A 22,064-nucleotide genomic window follows, 5' to 3' on the forward strand; every position below is an offset into this window, starting at 1 on the left:
ATATGCAAATACGCCTTTTTTTACGCCTATTTTTTTTCACAGTATATGTTAATATTTTTTACATTTTTTTACAGGCTTGCCTGGACAATGCAAAGACATAAAGGCTACAGATGTTACTAAGAATAGCTGCAAAGTTTCCTGGGAGCCTCCAGAGAATGATGGTGGAACTCCAATCTTACATTACGTCTTGGAGCGCAGAGAAGCTGGACGAAGAACTTACACACCAGTGATGTCTGGAGAGAACAAATTAACATGGAATGTTAAAGATTTGATACCCAATGGAGAGTACTATTTCAGAGTAAAGGCTGTAAACAAAATTGGTGGAGGAGAGTATCTTGAACTCAGAAACCCCATCATTGCAGAGGATGCAAAACGTAAGTTATTGTAGCACTACAGCAGATAACATAGTTTAGGTTTTTTTCTTACCAAAACGTTTCTAAATAATTTTTTAATTTCATTTACAGAGCGACCAGATCCACCAGAAGATCTTGATACTCATAATCCAACTTCAAAAACTATTAACCTGACTTGGAAACCACCCCAATTTGATGGAGGATGCAAGATTATGGGATATATCATTGAAAAGATTGCTAAAGGTGGTGAAAAATGGGAACGATGCAATGATGCTCTTGTTCCTGTACTCGCCTACACTGTGAAGGGTCTGGAAGAAGGAAAAGAGTATCAATATCGTGTACGTGCAGAAAATGCTGCAGGTATAAGTGAACCTTCCCGTGTCACCCCAGGAATGAAAGCTGTAGATCCCATGGGTAAGTTCAGAACATTCACATTTGGGAAAAGCACATAAAGCAAGCATTGTTTGCAAGCAATGTATTACCCCGAATAGAAGCATTTTTGTTAACCTTTCACTTTCTGTTGGTACTTTTCCTCAGAACCTCCAAAAGTATTCCTTAGAGGAAGCTTACAATCTGGACTTTCAGTCAGACAAGGAGATGAGATTATACTGGATGCTAATATAACTGGATCACCATATCCAACCGTTACTTGGCTTAGAAATGATGAAGTCATCAGACCAGAGGAGATCAAGAAAAGAGTTGAAAAAATTGTTCCTCGAAGGAAAAAAGGAGAAGTTGCTGTAGATGAGCCTTTCCACCTTTCATTGCCAGAACGCTTAACTGTTGACAATAGCAGACAAGGAGAATCTGAATTGTCTGTAAGAGATTCTCTACGGGCAGATCATGGTGTATTCACTATCAAGGTTGAAAATGACCATGGTGTTGCAAAAGCTTCATGTGAAGTTAATGTATTGGGTAAGAAAAAATATGTTCATAGAGAATCACATTTAGAATTTCCTAATCAACTATTTTTATTTATTTGATCATGAGTTACGACATTGATTTTTTTTTTATTGACCTTTTCAGACGTACCAGGTCCTCCAGTGAACTTTACTTTCGACGAAGTGAGGAAGAATTCTGTTATATGCCAATGGGAACCTCCCTTGGATGATGGTGGCAGTGAAATCTTAAACTACATATTAGAAAAGAAGGATAATTCTAAAGCTGAAATTGGATGGGTTATTGTAACATCTACACTAAGACACTGCAAATATGCAGTCACTAAACTCATTGAAGACAAAGAGTACATCTTCCGTGTTACAGCCGAAAATAGATTTGGCCCAGGACCAGCATGTGTTTCTCAACCTCTCCTTGCTAAAGATCCATTTAGTAAGTTTTCAATGTCTAATGGATTAATTCTAAACTTTTTTTAAATAATGTTTATCATGTATATATATTTATTGAAGAATACATATAGTTCAATGTATCAATTGTTTAAATTCACAGCTCCACCTGATGCACCAGAAAAGCCTGAAATTGAAGATGTTACAGCCAACAGTATGATTGTCAAGTGGAAGGAACCCAAAGACAATGGAAGCCCAATATTAGGATACTGGATTGAGAAACGTGAAATAAACAGCACTCACTGGGCTCGTGTTAACAGAAACATTCTTAATTCTCTTGAAGTGAAAGCTGATGGCCTTTTGGAGGGTCTTACTTACATTTTTAGAGTTTGTGCAGAAAATGCAGGAGGTGTTGGAAAGTTCAGTGTTCCTTCTGATCCAAAGACTGCTCAAGACCCAATATGTAAGTAACAAATCATGCAGACATAAAACAAAAGGTTTGTGTTTCCACAACTGTAACTTACCATTTATTTTATTTTACCTTAAAATCAGTGCTTCCAGGACCACCAACTCCAAGAGTTGTTGACACAAGCTCATCAGCTATTGAATTAGAATGGGATCCTCCTCTATACAATGGCGGTGGAGAAATCGTAGGCTACTTTGTTGATAAACAGCTAATGGGTACCAATGAATGGTCTCGCTGCACAGACAGACCAATTAAAGTGCGGCAATACACTGTTAAAGGCATAAGAGAAGGCGCAGATTACAAAGTTCGCGTGAGTGCTGTCAATGCAGCTGGTGAAGGACCCCCTGGGGTTACAGAGCCTATTACCGTTCTTGAACCACAAGGTATATTTCTTTTCATTATATAATGCCATGAACATTAGCAAATGTGCTCTACAGTTTCATAACAGCAACATTTTCATTTATTTTCCTCTAGAACCTCCTGTTGTTGAATTAGACCTTTCTGTAAGAGATGGAATTCAGATATTGGCTGGGCAGACTCTAAAGATTCCCGCTACTGTTTCGGGACGCCCTGCTCCTAAAATTGAATGGACCATAGAAGATGGTGAGGTGGATAAAGAAAAGGCTGAAATAGTCAATGAAGGAAACTCTTCTGTACTTACCATTACCAATGCAGAAAGAAGGCACCATGGAAGATATATTATCACTGCCAGTAATGAAAGTGGCACTAAATCTGCTGCAACACGAGTTGAGATCTTTGGTAAGGGCATATCCATTTCTACATACAATATGAGCATTGGTATTGTTACGTAGCTACTCAGCTTTTAGAACTATTAGTCAATACATTTTTTTGATAATGTTATTTTTTTTTCAGATGTTCCTGGACCAGTAACTGAACTAAAGCCAGTAGTGGTCAACAGAAAGATGGCTCTTCTTAACTGGTCTGATCCACTTGATGATGGTGGAAGTGACATCACAGGCTTCATAATTGAAAGAAAGGATGCCAAAGCACATATTTGGAGACAACCTATAGATACTGAGCGATCTAAATGCGACATCACAGGTCTTCTGGAAGGACAAGAATATATGTTCCGTGTCATTTGCAAGAATAAATTCGGTTGTGGCCCACCTGTTGATCTGGGACCAATTCTTGCAGTTGATCCTCAAGGTAAATTAAAAAATACACATAATACAAAATGCATTGGTTATTTTTTAAATATAAGTATAAGCCTAACATTTTACTATTTACTCTTTAGGCCCACCTGGTTCACCTGAAAGATTCACCTATACAGAAAGAACTAAGTCAAGTGTAACACTTGATTGGAAACCTCCACGTAATGATGGTGGTAGCCCTGTTATAGGGTATATCATTGAAAAGAGACGACATGATGCCACTGAGTTTGAGAGGTGCAATAAGAGACTCTGCCCAGATACATCGTTTTTGGTAGATAACCTTGCTGAACTTCACATGTATGAATTCCGTGCTAAGGCCGTCAATGACATAGGAGAAAGTGAGCCCTCACTACCCCTTAATGTTGTCATTCAGGATGATGAAGGTATATAACAGATGTAAAACACATCTACATTTGTATTTCTCAAAAATCTGTCAGAGTCTTCATTTCTTTTTCTTTTTTTTTCTAGTTCCACCCACTATCACTCTTCGCTTAGCTGTTAGAGGGGACACAATCAAAGTTAAGGCAGGAGAGCCTGTGAACATCCCAGCTGAAATAACTGGTCTGCCAATGCCAAAGATAGAATGGTCCAAAAATGATGTTGCTATTGAAAAAACACCAACTTTGAAGATAGAGAAGCAGGAAGTTTCAAGAAGTGAAGCTAAGTCAGAAGTCATTATACCCAGTGCACAGAGGAGCGATAAAGGCACCTACATGATAACAGCTTCCAACCGTCTTGGCTCGGTTAACCGCACTGTCAATGTTGAAGTATACGGTATGCATTTAGTTGTATTCCCCACTGACATCTTTTTACTGTTTTCAGAATTCCAGCTACTAATTATTTTTGATCTAAACAGATCGTCCTTCACCTCCAAGAAATCTTGCAGTCACTGATATCAAAGCTGAATCCTGTTACTTGATATGGGACGCACCTGTAGACAATGGTGGAAGTGAAATTACTAATTATATAATTGACAAACGAGATGCAAGCAAGAAGAAATCTGAATGGGAGGAAGTTTCCAACATTGTAGTTGACAGGAGATACGGGGTAATTTGCCTTATTAACCTAATAATATCCAATATAACTCCGGCTCCAAGGAGCAAAATCCTGTAGAAAATGCATTTTTATATTAACCATACATTTCAAATTATCTCAGCTTTACTTGCTAAATATATATATATCCACAGAATTGTTATCTAAAATATCTGTATCTAAAATATATTCATATAACTAAATACATATTTTCTTTTATTCTTTTAGATATGGAAACTTACAACCAATGGAGAATATCAATTCAGAGTTAGGGCAGTTAACAAATATGGAATTAGTGATGATTGTTTGTCAGACAAGGTTGTGATCAAAGATCCATATGGTCTTCCTGGTGCTCCTAAAAAACCCAAAGTTTCCGACTGTACCAGATCCTCAATGTTGGTGTCCTGGGAGCCTCCACTTGACAATGGCGGAACTCCAATTACTGGCTATTGGCTTGAAAAGAGAGAAGTTGGTGGTGTATACTGGGGTCGTGTGAACAGAGCTCCAGTCACAAAACCAGCAGTGAAGGGCCTGGAATTCAATGTATTGCGTTTGATCGAAGGTGTAGACTACCAGTTCCGAGTTATGGCTATAAATGCTGCCGGAGTAGGACCTCCCAGTGAACCATCAGATCCTGCTAAGGCTGTAGATCCAATTTGTAAGTACAAGTTGCATGAAAATAATACTGATTGGGTTATTCTTTCAATCATAATATCTAAGATATGGATATGCCAACAACATAGCTAAATTGTGTGTCTCATGGAAAAGGGAGCCGGAGTATGTCCATATGGAAAGGATATGCTGGAGGGAGGGGCACAAATTAAATTAATGTATCATTTATTTTGTAATGCAGTGTAATTTGAGTACAACACCAGCGTTTTATCAAAATAAATTTTATATTTTTCCACAGATGTCCCTGGTGCTCCATCATGCCCAGAAGTGAAAGATAAAACCAAATCAAGCGTTTCTCTTGCCTGGAAGAAGCCAGAAAAAGATGGTGGAAGTCCGATCAAGGGCTATCTTGTTGAAATGCAAGAAGAAGGCAGCTCAGAATGGAAAAAGGTCAATGAACCAGATAAGCTATTCCCTACTTGCGAATGTGTTGTTCCAAATCTACAAGAGCTCAAGAAATACAGATTTAGAGTAAAGGCAGTTAATGCTGCTGGTGAATCTGAACCAAGCCTTGCAACTGGAGAGATACCAGTAAAGGAAATACAAGGTAAACCATAAGTACATGTTATTCATGTAGGACCTCAATTTTAATTAGATCTTTGATCATAGTTAAAAATTTGTTAAACTAATTTCTTGCAGAGGAGCCTGATATCTCAATTGACTTGAAATCACAAGACTTCTTGAACGTTCGTGCTGGGACAGCAATCAGGATTTCAGCTGTAATTAGTGGTCGTCCTGTACCCAAAACATCATGGGAGTTTGATGGCGCAGCTAAGAAAGAGATAAAGGTAAAATACCTCTTCATTTACTAATGTGTTTTTTACTCCTTTTGCATCAGTGTTTGCTTAAATTGTTCATATAACCCTTAATTTTCAGCTTTTTACATATGTAAAAATAATAATCAACACTTTTCAAGTGGAACTCTATATGTATTTGTATGTGCTCTGACTTTTAACATTGTTTATTGTTTGCTCCATTTTAGGATCAAGTACACAATATTCCAGTGGATTCTCAGGTATGTAACTAGATTTGGTTCCTATTCCACATTGTATCACTTACTGGGAGCCACAATAATATGCTTCCCATCATACCTTTACTTTAATTTACAATAGTAAATATGATATTCTTGAAGGTGCATTTGGACATATTTTGTAGACCGGTCCTTTTTAATGAAAGTAATTTCCACTGGTTGTGTTTGTAACTTATCAAGTGCTGTGTAATACATACATACAATTTGTTTATACATAATACTATTTAAGAAGAATAGAAAAATTAGAATTCAGAATTTTATTTATTGGAATATGCTAGGATTTACTAAAACAGATGTGTCAAGCTGACAAATTAATCTCGCTACATTTGTATACATGTAACAAATATAATGACATCTTTACAAAGCTATCAAATGTCAAAATCAACTTTTTGTTTTTTAACAAAAATTCAACATTTTGTTTAGGTTGAAGCAACTGACACTACTTCAGTTCTCATCATTCCTGAATCCAACAGAGGACACTCTGGAAAATACAGTATTACAGCAAAGAATAAGGCTGGACAGAAAACAGTGAATGTTAGAGTGAATGTTTTGGGTAAGGCTTTTCACTTTGTTTTCAATATATGTAGTGGACAAGCTTTAGTCAGCAGGATATGTAAATATTTTAATTTGTTATAATGGGAATAAAAATATTGCATAGATGTTTTCAATATTCTACAGTCTTACCATCATCAATCAAAAAAATCATATTCATATTTTGCATGTAGCAGTTTTTGTTACACGCAAAACTACACTTGTTTGTTGTAATATTTTTAGTTTGAAGCTGATTGTTTTTGACATGAAACACATATTGTACATTTAAAATTACAGATGCTCCTGGACCACCAAAGGATCTCAAAGTTAGTGATGTGACAAGGTCCACTGCTAAACTTACATGGAAAGCGCCAGACAATGATGGTGGAGACAGAATTAGGAACTACATTATTGAAAAGAAGACAGTTGAAGGCAAATCATGGAGCAGGGTGACAACAGACTGTGCAGGAACTTCATATACTGTTCCAGATCTCATTGATGGACATGAATACTTCTTCCGAGTAACAGCAGAGAATAGATTCGGCACTGGACCTCCTATTGCAACTATTCAAAGAACAAGAGCAAGAGACCCAATACGTAAGTTTAAAGCAATATTATTAAAAATGTTCTGAAAATGTTTAAAGTACCATGCATTGAATACTATACGAGCTGCAATTAATTTTTTTGTTTTTTCACTTTAAAGATCCACCAGAACCACCAACAAGACTTAAAGCTGGACTTGTGACAAAGAATTCTGTGGCATTAACATGGAAACCACCAAAGAATGATGGAGGCGCACCTGTCACTCATTATATAATTGAGCGCTTACTGTGGGATCCAACTGGAGAAGGCAAAGAAGCCTGGAAACAATGTAATAAACGGGATGTAGAAGAAACCAAATTCACTGTTGAAGATCTTAAAGAAGGAGCTGAATATGAATTCCGTGTCAGAGCTGTAAATGAGGCAGGACATAGCAAGCCATCTTCAACTGTTGGACCTCTTGTAGTAAAAGATCAGACATGTAAGTAGACAATTTACCTAGGAAAGTTACTTTTAATTATTTTATTGCTTATAGCTTTAAATTGTATTTTAATCATTTTCATTTAATTTTTTTTATTAAGGCCCACCATCCATTGAGCTCAAAGAATTTTTGGAAGCAGAAGAGGGAACAGACATCAGCATTGTTGCAAAGATAAAGGGTGTTCCTTTCCCAACCTTGAAATGGTTTAGAGCACCTCCAAATAAACCAGATGATAAAACACCAGTTCAGTTTGATCAACATGTTAACAAAGTTGTTGGTGAAAATGACTGCACTTTGCTGATCCACCAGTCTCGTAGAAATGACACAGCTTTATACACTATAACAGCAGAAAACAACTTGGGAGCTGATTCCAAAGAAATGCGATTGAATGTCCTCGGTAATTCTATTTTCTACAAAATATATTAGTATTAAAAGAAACCCATAATTATTAGTCTTTTATTGTAATTTCGATTTATTAAATCTACATTTTTGTTCTTTTAAATAGGACGTCCCGGACCACCAGTAGGACCAATTAAGTTTGAATCAATTACAGCTGAAAATATGACTTTGGCTTGGCTACCTCCTAAAGATGATGGAGGATCTAAAATTACTAACTATGTAATTGAAAAGAGAGAAGCTAACAGGAAATTGTGGTCCCAAGTAACTAATGATGTTAAAGAATGTATTTACACCATACCAAAACTGATTGAAGGTCATGAATATGTTTTCCGTATCATGGCTCAGAATAAGTATGGTGTGGGTCTTCCACTCGATAGTGAACCTGAAACAGCAAGAAATCTTTACTGTAAGTTGTGTGTATTTGGATTTTCTGAAACAAAAACTGAATTGATATTATGGAGAATATAATCATAAACTTTGTGTTTTCACAGCGGTTCCCGGACAGTGTGATAAACCTTCTGTTAGTAGCGTTACACGAGATTCCATGACTGTCAACTGGGAAGAGCCAGAATATGATGGTGGATCACCAGTGACTGGTTACTGGCTGGAGGTCAAAGAAACCACTGGAAAGAGATGGAAGAGAGTTAACCGTGATCCCATCAAAATTATGCCACTGGGTGTTTCTCACCAAGTTACAGGGCTCATTGAAGGATCTGACTATCAGTTTAGAGTATTTGCTATTAATGCAGCTGGTGTTGGACCTCCAAGTCAGCCATCTGATCCAATTACTGCTAGAGATCCTATTTGTGAGTATACATATAAATATATACACTAAACAAATAAAAGTTATAAAAATGTTTTTGAAAGATTTACACATTTATTTTATTTTTAGCTCCACCTGGACCACCAATTCCAAAGGTTACAGACTGGACAAAGTCTACAGCTGATCTGGAATGGATTCCACCTTCTAAAGATGGAGGCTCTCCAATCACTGGATACTTTGTGGAATACAAAGAAGAAGGAAAGGAGGAATGGGAAAAGGTTTGTACGAGCCACTCACACTATTAATAACAATTACTATTCAATTACTATTGATGATGTTTTAAAAATAATATGTAAAATGATTTGACTTGAATAAGTCTAGATTAGTGTATTTTAGGTTATTGTTCTGTTTTCACAAATATATATATAACGAACATGCAGAACATAAAGTTGGTTTCATTGCTAGTATTGTGTTGCTAATAATTAACTTCCATATTTCCTCCGTAGGCCAAAGATAAAGAAATCAGAGGCACCAAATTTGTGGTATCTGGACTCAAAGAAGGCAGCTTCTACAGATTTAGAGTAAGAGCTGTTAATGCTGCTGGTGTTGGAGAACCTGGTGATGTCACTGATGCTATTGAAGCCAAGGACCGAACAGGTATTTGATGCTTAAAACTTTGGGGTTTTATGTAGCCTTGTTTGGTTTTATCTAAGGTAACCACTAGAAAAGATAAGTACAATATAATATCATATTGCTTTTTTATTCCTAAATAATGGTATTCTAAAATATTATACAAAAATATAATCTATTACATTTTTATTCCTTCAGTAATACCTGATATTCAGCTGGATGCCAGCGTCAAAGAGAGAATTGTTGTCCACGCTGGTGGAGTAATCCGAATTATAGCTTATGTTTCTGGAAAACCAGCACCTGAAATTACTTGGGATAGGGATGGTAAACCCTTACCACCTGAAGCTACCATTGAGACAACAGCCATAAGTTCATCTCTGGTTATTAAAAAATGTCAGAGAAATCATCAAGGAATGTACACCCTGGTTGCCAAAAATGCTGGAGGTGAAAGAAGGAAAACCATAATTGTAGACGTTCTAGGTAATAAAGCTGTTTAATTATATTATATCTCTTTTTTTAATTTGTGGCATATCTGCTATAAAATAAACTATAAAAGTACTTGTTGTATGTAATATATACAATAACTTGATTTTGCTTTTCTTATTTACAGATGTGCCTGGTCCAGTCAGTGAGCCATTCCAGACAGAAAATCTAACAATTGACTCCTGCAAACTGACCTGGTTTTCACCTGAAGATGATGGCGGCTCCACAATTACTAACTATATCATTGAAAAGCGTGAAGCTGATCGTAGAGGATGGACCCCAGTGACTTACACTGTGACAAGACAAAATGCAACTGTTCAAGGCCTGATTGAAGGAGTGGCATATTTCTTCCGTATTGCAGCTGAAAATATTATCGGAATGGGTCCATTTGTAGAAACTAACAGAGAAATAGTTATAAGAGAGCCAATATGTAAGTATATAAATATATATATGTATATTCTTTTTATTTCTGGACATTTCTGATCATAAATCTTAAGTTAGTTTTCAAGTTTTAAGTGCCATATCTTATTCCTTACAGCTGTACCTGAACGTCCTGAGGATCTCCAAGTAACAGCAGTCACCAAGGATTCAATAAGTTTGAGCTGGAATCCACCAAAATACAATGGAGGATCTGATATTACAATGTATGTATTGGAATGCCGACTTATTGGAAAAGACAAATTCTACAGAGCCACCAAAGAAAAGCTCTTAAACAGGACATATATCCATGATGGCTTGAAAGAGGGTGACACATATGAATACCGTGTCAGCGCTGTCAACATTGTTGGACAAGGAAAACCTTCCTTCTGCACAAAACCAATTACATGCAAAGATGAATTAGGTATATATTTTTTATTTATTTCATCTTGTTGAAATCATTACATTGGAATATTTGGTTTAATATTATTTGTCCCTTTTCTCTACAGCACCACCAACAATTGAACTCGACTTCCGAGATAAATTGGTTGTACGAGTTGGAGAAGCTTTTGCTATGAATGGACGGTATACAGGTAAACCAGCACCAAAGATAACCTGGTTGAAAGAAAATATCACTGTTAAAGAAGATGACCGTACAAAGATCAAGACTACTCCAACAACTTTGTGCCTGGGCATACTTAAGTCTGTCAGAGAAGATTCAGGAGCATACTGTGTGCTTGTTGAAAACAGCACTGGATCAAGAAAGGGACTTTGTGAAGTAGTTGTAGTTGGTAAGCATCTTTTCATCTGTCTTTATATATCTATCTAAATTATATTTTATTAAATAGTATATTACTTTCATACCTTGAAAAGAGATGCAATTAATTTTGTGCAATTTCTTTACATAGATCGGCCACAGCCACCAGTCGGTCCTGTGATATTTGATGAAGTTCACAAAGATCATATGGTCATCTCCTGGAAACCTCCTCTTGATGATGGCGGTAGCGCAATCACTAATTACATTGTTGAAAAGAAAGACAGCCAGAGAGATCTCTGGATGCCTGTAACATCAGCAACTACCAAAACAACCTGCAAAGTTCCTAAACTTCTTGAAGGACGAGAATACACCATGAGAATATTTGCTGAAAATATGTATGGCATTAGTGATCCTCTAATATCTGATGATATGAAAGCCAAAGACCGCTACAGTAAGTAATCTTTTCACATTATAAAAGCATATAACTTTCCACCAAGACCATGACTAAACTAAAACTGTTATTATTTTTAGGAGTACCTGAGGCACCTGAACAACCACTTGTTAAGGAAGTAACCAAGGATTCCGCATTGGTATTGTGGAACAGACCACGTGATGGAGGAAAACCCATATTTGCCTATATTGTAGAAAAGAAAGAAACCATGTCCAACAGATGGACCAAGGTCTCAAGGGAGCCGATTTATCCAGATACACAATACAGAGTAACTGATCTGCTTGAGGGATGTGAATATGAATTTAGAGTATCTGCAGAAAATGAAGTTGGTTTGGGTGACCCAAGTCCACCATCCAAACCAGTGTTTGCAAATGATCCAATAGGTATGTCAACTTTTTGCATATCCTTAAATGTTGCTTTATCCCCCTCCCCATTAAAAGTATCTAATGTATGTCAAATTCCTAGTAATATTCTAACATGTAATTGCAAATCAATATTAATTTATTTCAATCAAATTATAAAAAAGACTCAACATGTTTGCATTAACATTTCTGTTTATTTTTAGCTAAACCAAGCCCACCAGTAAACCCAGAAGCAGTTGACAAAACCAAGAACTCTGTTGACTTGTCTTGGCACCCACCAAGACATGATGGTGGAGGAAAAATAATTGGCTACCTTGTAGAATACCAAAAGGTCGGTGAAGAAGAATGGAAGAAATCCAATCATGCCCCTGATGGCTGTCCTGATACAAAACACAAAGTAACTGGGCTCACAGAGGGTGAAACATACAAGTTTAGAATTATGGCAGTGAATTCTTCTGGTGAATCTGAACCTGCTTATGTCCGGGACCCAGTACAAGTTAAAGATAGGCTTGGTAAGTTTTTTGTGGCAAAATAAAATATTTAGGCTTCAGTCAATGTCAACAATACTGACAAATGTAGTTTTTTTTTACACAGAACCACCTGAGCTGTTGATTGATGCAAACATGGCAAGAGAGCAACAGGTCAAGGCTGGAAATACAATAACACTCAGTGCTGTAATCAAAGGAATACCATTCCCCAAGGTAACTTGGAAGAAGGACGGCAAAGAAATTCCAATGAAGGCAGATATTGTTGTCACACCTGTTGGAAGCAAACTTGAAATACGTAACTCTGTCAAAGAAGATGCAGGAATGTATTCATTGACTGTAGAAAATGAAGCCGGCACTAAGACTGTTGAAGTTAAAGTTGTTGTTCTTGGTAAGTTGAATTCAGTTTTTGCTGTGTTTATGTAAATTGGCAAAATGCTAAAGAGAAATCATTTTAATATTCTTTATTCAGATAAACCTGGACCACCAAGGAACTTTCAAATCAGTGAAATCAGAAAAGATTCATGCTATCTTACCTGGAAAGAGCCCGAGGACAATGGTGGTGCAGTCATTAGCAACTATGTAGTTGAGAAGCGTGATGTTGCAAACCCTCGTTGGATACCTATCTCCACCACTTCCAAGAAACACAGTATTATGGCTAAACATCTTATGGAAGGCTCACAATATATGTTCCGTGTTGCTGCTGAGAACCAATTTGGACGTGGTCCTTTCGTTGAGTCACCTAAACCAATAAAGGCAATTGATCCAATTTGTAAGTATACAAGCAAATTAGAGTGATTTCATTTTTTTTTTATATGAACACCAATGTAAAGACACAAAAATTTTTGCAATTTTTGCTTTATATGGACACATTTTGATGTGTATTGCTGCATTTTTTTAAAAGTTTTTAAAGGATTTAATACACTTTTCTAGTATGTGTCGTTTCATATATCAAATAAGTAAATATTATTAATTCTTTGCCTGTACACACTTCTCTTGTTTTAATGTTATGAATTGTAAATTTATCATTTTCAGATCCACCCGGCCCACCAAAGAACCTTCATCATGTAGATGTAGATAAAACTGAAGTATCTCTTGCTTGGAACTATCCAGACCGTGATGGTGGTTCTGAAATAACTGGCTTTGTGGTAGACTATCAAGAAGATGGTGCAGAAGACTGGACTAACTATAAGACTGTTAGCATACCTGAATGCGTTGTTAAAGGGCTACAGCATGGAAAGATTTACAAATTCCGCGTACGAGCTCAGAACATTGCTGGTCTCGGTCGCCCAGATGTAACTGTACCAATTGAGTGTACAGAAAAGATAGGTAATAATTATAAAAACATCAAAATAGTCCTAAATGTTTAAAATTTTTAGAAAAGTTTCAAATTTTCTAATTTTTTTTTCTTTCTCTTAGCTGCACCAAGCATAGAAGTCGATGTTAAGCTTATTGAAGGTCTTGTAGTCAAAGCAGGTACAACTGTAAGATTCCCTGCAATCATCAGAGGAATCCCTGTTCCAACTGCTAAATGGGTGACTGACAGCACAGAAATAAAATCAGAAGGCAACTATAAGATTGATACTGACAGCTTTTCAAGTGTACTTACAATCACAAATTGTACAAGAAAAGACACAGGAGAATATCAACTGACAGTATCAAATGTTGCTGGAAGTAAGACAGTTTCTTTGCATCTCACAGTTTTGGATGTTCCTGGACCACCAACAGGGCCAATAAATATCCTGGAAGTCACACCAGAACATATGGTGATCTCCTGGAGGCCACCAAAGGATGATGGTGGAACTGCTGTAATGAATTACATAGTAGAGAAGTGTGAAGGCAAGAAAGAAACTTGGGGAATAGTAAGCACTGGAAGTATTCAAACTAAGACAAAAATTCCAAGACTTATGAAAGGTTATGAGTATACTTTCCGTGTCAGTGCTGAAAACAAGATGGGTATTGGTAAACCCTTGGAATCTCAGCCAACAGTTGCCAAGCATATGTTTGATCCACCGTCACCACCCGGAAAGCCAGTGGTGTCAGATATAACTGAGAATGCTGCAACAGTCCAATGGACAATTCCGAAATCTGATGGGGGCAGCCCAATTAGTGGCTATATAATTGAAAGAAGAGAGATTTCTGGTAAATGGGTTAGAGTAAACAAGACACCAGTGCTTGACCTTAGATACCGTGCTACAGGGCTATATGAAGGCAATACTTATGAATTCAGAGTATTTGCTGAGAATATTGCTGGACTCAGTAAACCATCACCAATATCGGACCCAATAAAAGCTTCACGTCCTATAACACCACCAGGGCCACCAATAAATCCCAAACTTAAAGACAAGAGCAGAGAGACAGCCGATTTAGTATGGACAAAGCCTACAAGAGATGGTGGTAGTCCAATTTTGGGATATATTGTTGAATGTCAAAAATCAGGATCAGCTCAGTGGAACAGAATTAACGCTGATGATCTCATTAAGCAATGTGCTTTTAGGGTCCCAGGTCTTATTGAAGGAAATGAGTACAGATTCCGTATTAAAGCAGCAAATATTATTGGAGAAGGTGAACCTAGAGAACTTCCAGAATCTGTCATTGCTAAGGATATTCTTCACCCACCAGAGGTTGATCTTGATTTGACTTGTCGTGACCTGCTTACTGTAAGGGTTGGCCAAACCATTAATATTACTGCTCGTGTTAAAGGCAGGCCTGATCCAGACATTACATGGTCAAAGGATGGCAAGTTAGTAACCAAAGACAACAGAACTGAACTAACTCAAGATTTCCCACCAGTTGGTTTGCAAATAAAATCAGCAACAAGAGCTGACCATGGAAAATACACAATTGTGGCTAAGAACAGCAGTGGTCAAGCACAAGGTGTGGTCATTGTCAATGTTCTAGACAGACCTGGTCCTTGTCAAAATCTTAAGTTAAGCTATGTCACTAAAGATTCTTGTGTAGTTTCTTGGGAGAACCCTCAAGATAATGGTGGCTCAGAAATTACAAATTACATTGTAGAATACCGCGAGCCAAATCAAAGAGGGTGGTATGTCATTTCTTCAGATCTTACAAAGAGATTGATTAAAGCATCTCTTATAGAAAATCATGAATATTTCTTCAGAGTCTGTGCAGAAAACAAAGTTGGACCTGGTCCAGTTATTGAAACCAAGACACCTATCCTGGCTATTAATCCAGTTGAAAAGCCTGGTGAACCAGAGAACCTTCATATTGCTGAAGTAGGAAAAACATTTGTCTATCTGAAATGGAGAAGACCCGATTATGATGGTGGAAGCCCCAACTTATCATACAACGTTGAAAGAAAACCTAAAGATTCAGATGAATGGGAGAGAGTCCATAAAGGCAGTATAAAAGAAACTAACTACCTTATAGATAGGTGCCAAGAGAATCAGCTATACCAATTTAGAGTTCAGACCAAGAATGAAGGAGGTGAAAGCAACTGGGTTAAGACAAGTGAAGTCTTAGTAAAAGAGGAACTTTTAAAACCTGTACTAGACTTGAAATTGGTTGGAGTGCTAGTTGTGAAAGCTGGAGAAACAATAAGAATCGAAGCTGGAGTAAGAGGAAAACCACAGCCAGAAATTGCATGGGGAAAAGATAAAGATACCACAGATATACTAAAATCTCCTAGGTTAAAGATTGATAATGGAACGGATTACACCAAGTTTATTCTGGAAAAATCTAAGAGGTCAGATAGTGGTAAATATGCGGTCACTGCCACAAATCCTGCTGGAACTTTCAATGCACATGCTAGTGTTAATGTTCTTGATGTACCTGGACCAATACAAAATCTGAAAATTTCAGATATATCAAGTGACAGATGTACACTCAGTTGGGACCAACCGGAAGATGATGGTGGTTGTGAGATACAAAACTATATTTTAGAGAAATGTGAGAGCAAGCGCATGGTATGGTCCACATACTCTTCATCTGTAATTCTAACTCGAGCACAAGTTACTCGCCTCATAGAAGGAAATGAATACATCTTCAGAGTTCGTGCAGAGAATAAGATGGGTACTGGTCCACCAACTGAAAGCAAACCAATGGTTGCCAAAACACGATATAATAGACCTGGACCTCCAGAGCCTCCAGAGGTCACCAAAGTAAGCAAGGAAGAAATGACTGTAGTCTGGAATCCACCAGAAAATGATGGTGGCAAGTCTATCACTGGATACATACTTGAGAAAAAAGAAAAGCGATCAACAAGATGGGTTGCAGTAACCAAATCACCAATACCAGAAAGGCGTCTTAAAGTAACAAATCTTATCCCAGGACATGAATACCAGTTCCGTGTTAAAGCAGAAAATGAAATTGGTCTAGGAGATCCAAGTGGGCCATCAAGACCTGTGATTGCTAAAGACCCAATAGGTAATTTATTGCAGTGTAGTAATATTTTAATGTGTTATCATATATATATATATATATATATATATATATATATATATACTGAATGTAGTTAACCATATTTATTTCATCTGTAGAGCCTCCTGGTCCACCAACAAATCTAAAAGTGGTTGATAGCACAAAAACCTCAATCACTCTAGGATGGGGAAAGCCTGTCTATGATGGTGGGGCCCCAATAATTGGATACATTGTGGAAATGAGACCTAAGGTTGAAGCTAAGGGTCCAGAAGATGGCTGGAAGAAATGCAATGTTGCTGCCCAGATTATTCACACACAATTTAATGTGACAAGTCTTGATGAAAAACAGGAATATGAGTTTAGAGTTTCAGCGCAGAACCAGGTTGGCATTGGAAGACCTGCTGAACTGAAAGAAGCTGTTTCACCTAAAGAAATATTGGGTAAGTTTTCCTTTATACTTTATCCTTTGAAAAACCTGTTAAAAGAAATTTTTTCAGAAAGCTAAATTTCTTTTTTATGTTTGCTCTCAGAAACTCCTGAAATTGAATTAGATGCAAGCATGAGAAAACTGGTCACTGTAAGAGCGGGATGTCCTATCCGCTTGTTTGCTATAGTAAGAGGAAGACCAGCACCTAAAATCACCTGGAGAAGGATGGGCATTGATAATGTTGTCAGGAAAGGACAAGTTGATCTAGTTGATACTATGGCTTTCTTAGTTATTCCCAACTCCACTCGTGATGATTCTGGCAAATACTCATTGTCACTTGTAAATGCAGCTGGAGAAAAGGCAGTGTTTGTCAATGTGAGAGTACTTGGTAAGTGAAGGACCACATAAAAAGAGATATCAAAAAGTGTGTTTATGTGTTTTATTTTTGATTACTGTATTAACAAAACCTGCCTTTTTAACAGATACCCCAGGACCTGTGGCAGAATTTGATATTTCCGATGTCACAAAAATGTCATGTCAACTATCATGGGTACCTCCAGAAAATGATGGTGGAAGTCCAGTGACTCATTATATCTTAGAAAAGAGAGAAGTAGACAGGAAGACATGGGCAACAGTTGTGGCAGACTGGAAGAAAACTAGTTTCAAAGTCGCAAATCTTGTACCAGGAACAGAATACTTCTTCAGAGTTACTGCTGTCAATGAATATGGATCAGGTGTTCCAAGAGACACACCTAAGACTATACTTGCAACGGATCCTATAAGTAAGTTTTACACAATATATCTCATAACGATTAACGATTTTAATAAAAACATGAAATAACTTCAGTTTTTTTCCTTTAGAAAATTTTACATTTTTAAATGGTTAACAGTTTTCTTCTAAATTGTATTTTGACATTCATGCCAAAAGATTACAAAATATACAACAATTGTAAGATCATTACAGTCAAGGGGGGGTCTTTTTGGATTCATCTTGATCATTCAATTTGTTCTCTTTCTTCCTATGACAAAAATATCAATATTTATTTTAATCTTTTCTGTGTGTTTTAATAGGTGAACCTGATCCACCTAAAAAACTAGACGTTACAGAAATAACAAAGAACAGTGCTACACTGGCTTGGCTCCCACCATTACGAGATGGAGGTGCCAAAATTGATGGTTACGTCATAAGTTTCCAGGTAGAAGGACAGCCAGAAAACAGCTGGACTCAGTATTCTGTTGTGAAAGATCTGAATATTGTTGTTGTTGGGCTTAAAGAAGGCACAAAGTACAAATTCAGAGTCGCTGCAAGAAACTCTGTTGGAGTCGGCTTGCCAAGGGAAGCTGAAGGATTATTCGAAATTAAAGAACAACTTTGTGAGTAAAATACTAGATTTTTATGTATATGTTTTCATTGACATTTTAGCTGTGAAAATATTTTGGCTTATATGCAAATATAATTATTTTTTTACAGTGCCACCTAAGATATTATTGCCTGAACAAATTAGCATCAAAGCAGGACAAAAACTCAGAATTGAAGCACATGTTTATGGAAAGCCAGTTCCTTCAACAAAATGGCTCAAAGCTGATGCAGATGTAATGCCATCAAGCCGTTTAGCTGTACATAAATCACAGAATTCCACCGTTCTGATAATCAAGGATGTAACAAGGAAAGACAGTGGCTTCTACTCTGTGTCTGCAGAAAACAGCTCTGGTGTAGCTACACAGAGAATCCGTGTTATTGTAATGGGTATGTATAAGTTATCAAGTCTATCCTATACTACCTCCAAACAAGAGAACTGAATAGTAGGCAAATATTTGTTTGTTATTGCTTTCTACAGACATCCCAGGTCCACCAGAACCACCATTTGAGGTCACTGACATAGATTCTGATGCTTGCACTCTCTCCTGGCACTTGCCACTTGAAGATGGTGGCAGCAACATTACCAACTATGTTGTTGAAAAGTGTGATGTAAGCAGAGGAGACTGGATTACAGCTGTAGCTTCAGTTACTAAAACAAGTTGTCGTGTTGGAAAACTCATCCCAGGTCAAGAATACATCTTCAGGGTTCGTGCTGAGAATCGCTTTGGAATTTCAGAAGCAATTACATCAGATCGCATTGTTGCCAAATTCCCATTCGGTATGTCACAAGTGTTTATTAGAATATGTTTTATATTCTTATATGTATGACCCATCTCACATGGCCGTATTTTGATTAGTATTGAGCAGTAATATTTGTAAAATTTGTAAAATGAGGGGTTAAATGGTTCCATAAAAATTTTCCTCTCTTTGGGATCCATTTTGGCTTAGAAAAATAGTACCTTATGTCATTGAGTAAACTGTATACAAAAACTGCTTGTTGTGACATTTTTCAGATGTTCCCAGTGAACCAAAGAATGCTCGTGTCACCAAAGTCAACAAAGATTGCATATTTGTTGCATGGGATAGACCTGAAAATGATGGAGGAAGCCCCATTACAGGTTATGCAATAGAACGCAAGGAAAGAAACAGCTTGCTCTGGGTGAAGGCCAATGATACCGCAGTGCGCACTACAGAATATCCATGTGTTGGTATGATTGAAGGTTTAGAGTATACTTTCAGAATCTCTGCACTAAACAGAGCTGGATCTAGCAAGCCCAGCAAACCTACTGAGTATGTCACAGCAAGAACACCAGTTGGTATGTATTACATGACAAAATGTAAAAAACCCATTATAACTCTTTGAAAACATTTCAATAAGGTTTTACACAATAAAAAAACTAACAAGCAGTGTCGATTTGCAGATCCTCCTGGAAAACCAGAAGTTGTTGATATCACCAGGAGCACAGTTTCACTTGTTTGGACCCGACCAAAGCATGATGGTGGCAGTAAGATAGTTGGCTACCTTGTGGAGGCTTGCAAGCTTCCTGGTGAAAAGTGGGTGAAATGCAACACAACTGCCTCTCAGATTCCAACAGAAGAATATACTGTCACTGATTTGGAGGAAAATGAGAAATATCAGTTCAGGGCAATTGCAAAAACTGCCATCAATATTAGCAGGCCATCGGAACCATCAGATCCAGTCACAATTCAAGCAGAAAATGGTATGTACATTATTTCTTAAAAACAGCATAAATGATATGCATATTGTAGATGTACATAGTAATGTGTACTAAATTCATGTTATCATTTTCAGTTCCACCAAAGATAGATCTCAGCATACAGATGAAATCTCTGATCACAGTCAAAGCAGGTGCAAATGTATGTCTTGATGCTCAAGTCTTCGGTAAACCAATGCCAACAGTCTCCTGGAAGAAGGATGGAGTAGATGTAAAGCCTGCAGAGGGCATCAAAATATCATCAAAGAGGAACCTCTTCCTATTAGAGCTGTTTAGCGTTAACCGTAAGGAATCAGGAGAATATACTATTGTTGCTGAAAATGCAAGTGGTTCCAAGTCAGCAAACATCAAGCTGAAAGTGCTTGGTAAGTTTCCTCAATAAACTCAATTCATCTTAATGTGTAATTTTTTGTATTTATAGAAATGTGGATTTCATTGGATATGGATAACACATTAATTTAATTTTTTTTTGTAATTTAGATAAACCTGGTCCTCCTGCCTCTATTAAGATAAACCATATGTATTCTGACCGTGCCATGCTTAGCTGGGATCCTCCACTTGAAGATGGCGGATCCGATATTACAAACTATATCATTGACAAACGTGAGACCAGCCGTCCTAACTGGGCACAAGTTACTGCAAACGCCCAGACCACCAGTTGCTGTGTGGAGAAGTTGATTGAGGGACATGAATATCAATTCCGCGTTTCTGCTGAGAACAAATATGGTGTTGGAGATCCTATTTTGACAGAATCTGTGATTGCTAAGAACCCATACGGTAAGCTATTAATATTCTGAAGTATTTTATTGTTTTATCTTTAGATTTTAAAAATACTTTCAATGCAATGTTTGTACAAAAATTTTTTATACCATTTAAGAGCCTAAATATATAGATTTCTTACATAAAAACAGACCAGACCATTATCCACAGCAGAGTTCAGAGGCCATCATCACTGAGAACATGAAAATTAAAGTCACAAACATTAAAGTTCACCTTTAAATGCAATTTTGGATAGCTCGGCAAACTGATTATTTAGCTTTTTTATAAACTGATATAACATGAAATATAACATTCTGGTCTCCTCTATAGATGTACCTGGAAAATGTGATCCACCCATAATAAGCAACATAACAAAGGATCACATGACTGTAAGCTGGAAAGCACCTGCTGATGATGGCAGATCTCCAATTACTGGATATGTGCTTGAAAAGCGTGATACAAAGTCCTTCAACTGGACTAAGGTAACCAAGACGCCTGTTATTGAGCGGACTGTGAAAGCAACTGGATTACAGGAGGGCACAGAATATGAATTTAGGGTGACTGCTTTGAACAAAGCAGGACCAGGCAAACCTAGTGATGCATCAAAGGCAGTAACCGCTCTTGATCCACAGTGTAAGTACAAGCTATCATATAGTGAAGAATCATAACCAAAAATATTGTATTTTGTAGGAGAAGTAATTTTTTTTTTGCTCTTTTTACAGATCCACCTGGACCACCAGCCTTCCCCAAAGCTGTTGATTCAACTCGTAGCAGTATAAGCCTCTCCTGGAGCAAGCCAGCATATGATGGTGGTAGCCCAATCATCGGTTATCTGGTTGAGGTTAAGAGAGCAGACACTGATAACTGGGTCAGATGCAATTTGCCAAAGAATCTTCAAGACACCAAATATATTGTTACCGGTTTGATAGAAGACACCGAGTATCAATTCCGTGTTTCAGCCATGAATAAAATTGGTTACAGTGATCCTAGCGAAGTTCCAGATAAACATTTAGCAAAGGATATTCTTAGTAAGTTTTGCTTCTATATCACTTTTTACATTTTGTTAATTTGAAATGCAATACAATACTATGCATT

The 22,064-nt window shown here is 37.2% G+C and overlaps 1 protein-coding gene across 1 annotated transcript in view; it reads left to right on the forward strand.

The window, feature by feature from the left end:
• The window catches only part of TTN (titin), a 222,911-nt gene that overhangs the window by 153,031 nt on the left and 47,816 nt on the right, over window positions 1-22,064 (forward strand). The window contains exons 252-297 of the mRNA XM_072122667.1: window positions 75-374; window positions 465-767; window positions 891-1,268; window positions 1,380-1,682; window positions 1,800-2,099; window positions 2,189-2,485; window positions 2,577-2,861; window positions 2,976-3,269; window positions 3,358-3,657; window positions 3,743-4,048; window positions 4,131-4,321; window positions 4,535-4,964; window positions 5,217-5,525; window positions 5,618-5,766; window positions 5,961-5,993; window positions 6,432-6,561; window positions 6,837-7,136; window positions 7,243-7,560; window positions 7,661-7,957; window positions 8,066-8,365; window positions 8,451-8,765; window positions 8,852-9,000; window positions 9,229-9,379; window positions 9,551-9,832; window positions 9,963-10,265; window positions 10,374-10,676; window positions 10,762-11,043; window positions 11,161-11,460; window positions 11,541-11,843; window positions 12,026-12,334; window positions 12,417-12,698; window positions 12,780-13,079; window positions 13,343-13,636; window positions 13,727-16,693; window positions 16,807-17,127; window positions 17,218-17,502; window positions 17,597-17,896; window positions 18,186-18,488; window positions 18,586-18,861; window positions 18,953-19,252; window positions 19,488-19,790; window positions 19,896-20,195; window positions 20,288-20,575; window positions 20,691-20,987; window positions 21,300-21,602; window positions 21,692-21,997. Of these exons, the coding sequence (XP_071978768.1) occupies window positions 75-374; window positions 465-767; window positions 891-1,268; window positions 1,380-1,682; window positions 1,800-2,099; window positions 2,189-2,485; window positions 2,577-2,861; window positions 2,976-3,269; window positions 3,358-3,657; window positions 3,743-4,048; window positions 4,131-4,321; window positions 4,535-4,964; window positions 5,217-5,525; window positions 5,618-5,766; window positions 5,961-5,993; window positions 6,432-6,561; window positions 6,837-7,136; window positions 7,243-7,560; window positions 7,661-7,957; window positions 8,066-8,365; window positions 8,451-8,765; window positions 8,852-9,000; window positions 9,229-9,379; window positions 9,551-9,832; window positions 9,963-10,265; window positions 10,374-10,676; window positions 10,762-11,043; window positions 11,161-11,460; window positions 11,541-11,843; window positions 12,026-12,334; window positions 12,417-12,698; window positions 12,780-13,079; window positions 13,343-13,636; window positions 13,727-16,693; window positions 16,807-17,127; window positions 17,218-17,502; window positions 17,597-17,896; window positions 18,186-18,488; window positions 18,586-18,861; window positions 18,953-19,252; window positions 19,488-19,790; window positions 19,896-20,195; window positions 20,288-20,575; window positions 20,691-20,987; window positions 21,300-21,602; window positions 21,692-21,997 (15,645 nt within the window). The remainder of the gene's footprint in view (window positions 1-74; window positions 375-464; window positions 768-890; window positions 1,269-1,379; window positions 1,683-1,799; window positions 2,100-2,188; window positions 2,486-2,576; window positions 2,862-2,975; window positions 3,270-3,357; window positions 3,658-3,742; window positions 4,049-4,130; window positions 4,322-4,534; window positions 4,965-5,216; window positions 5,526-5,617; window positions 5,767-5,960; window positions 5,994-6,431; window positions 6,562-6,836; window positions 7,137-7,242; window positions 7,561-7,660; window positions 7,958-8,065; window positions 8,366-8,450; window positions 8,766-8,851; window positions 9,001-9,228; window positions 9,380-9,550; window positions 9,833-9,962; window positions 10,266-10,373; window positions 10,677-10,761; window positions 11,044-11,160; window positions 11,461-11,540; window positions 11,844-12,025; window positions 12,335-12,416; window positions 12,699-12,779; window positions 13,080-13,342; window positions 13,637-13,726; window positions 16,694-16,806; window positions 17,128-17,217; window positions 17,503-17,596; window positions 17,897-18,185; window positions 18,489-18,585; window positions 18,862-18,952; window positions 19,253-19,487; window positions 19,791-19,895; window positions 20,196-20,287; window positions 20,576-20,690; window positions 20,988-21,299; window positions 21,603-21,691; window positions 21,998-22,064) is intronic.

The sequence above is a fragment of the Engystomops pustulosus genome, chromosome 8 (genome assembly GCF_040894005.1).
Source record: "Engystomops pustulosus chromosome 8, aEngPut4.maternal, whole genome shotgun sequence".
In the NCBI taxonomy this organism is placed as follows: domain Eukaryota; kingdom Metazoa; phylum Chordata; class Amphibia; order Anura; family Leptodactylidae; genus Engystomops; species Engystomops pustulosus.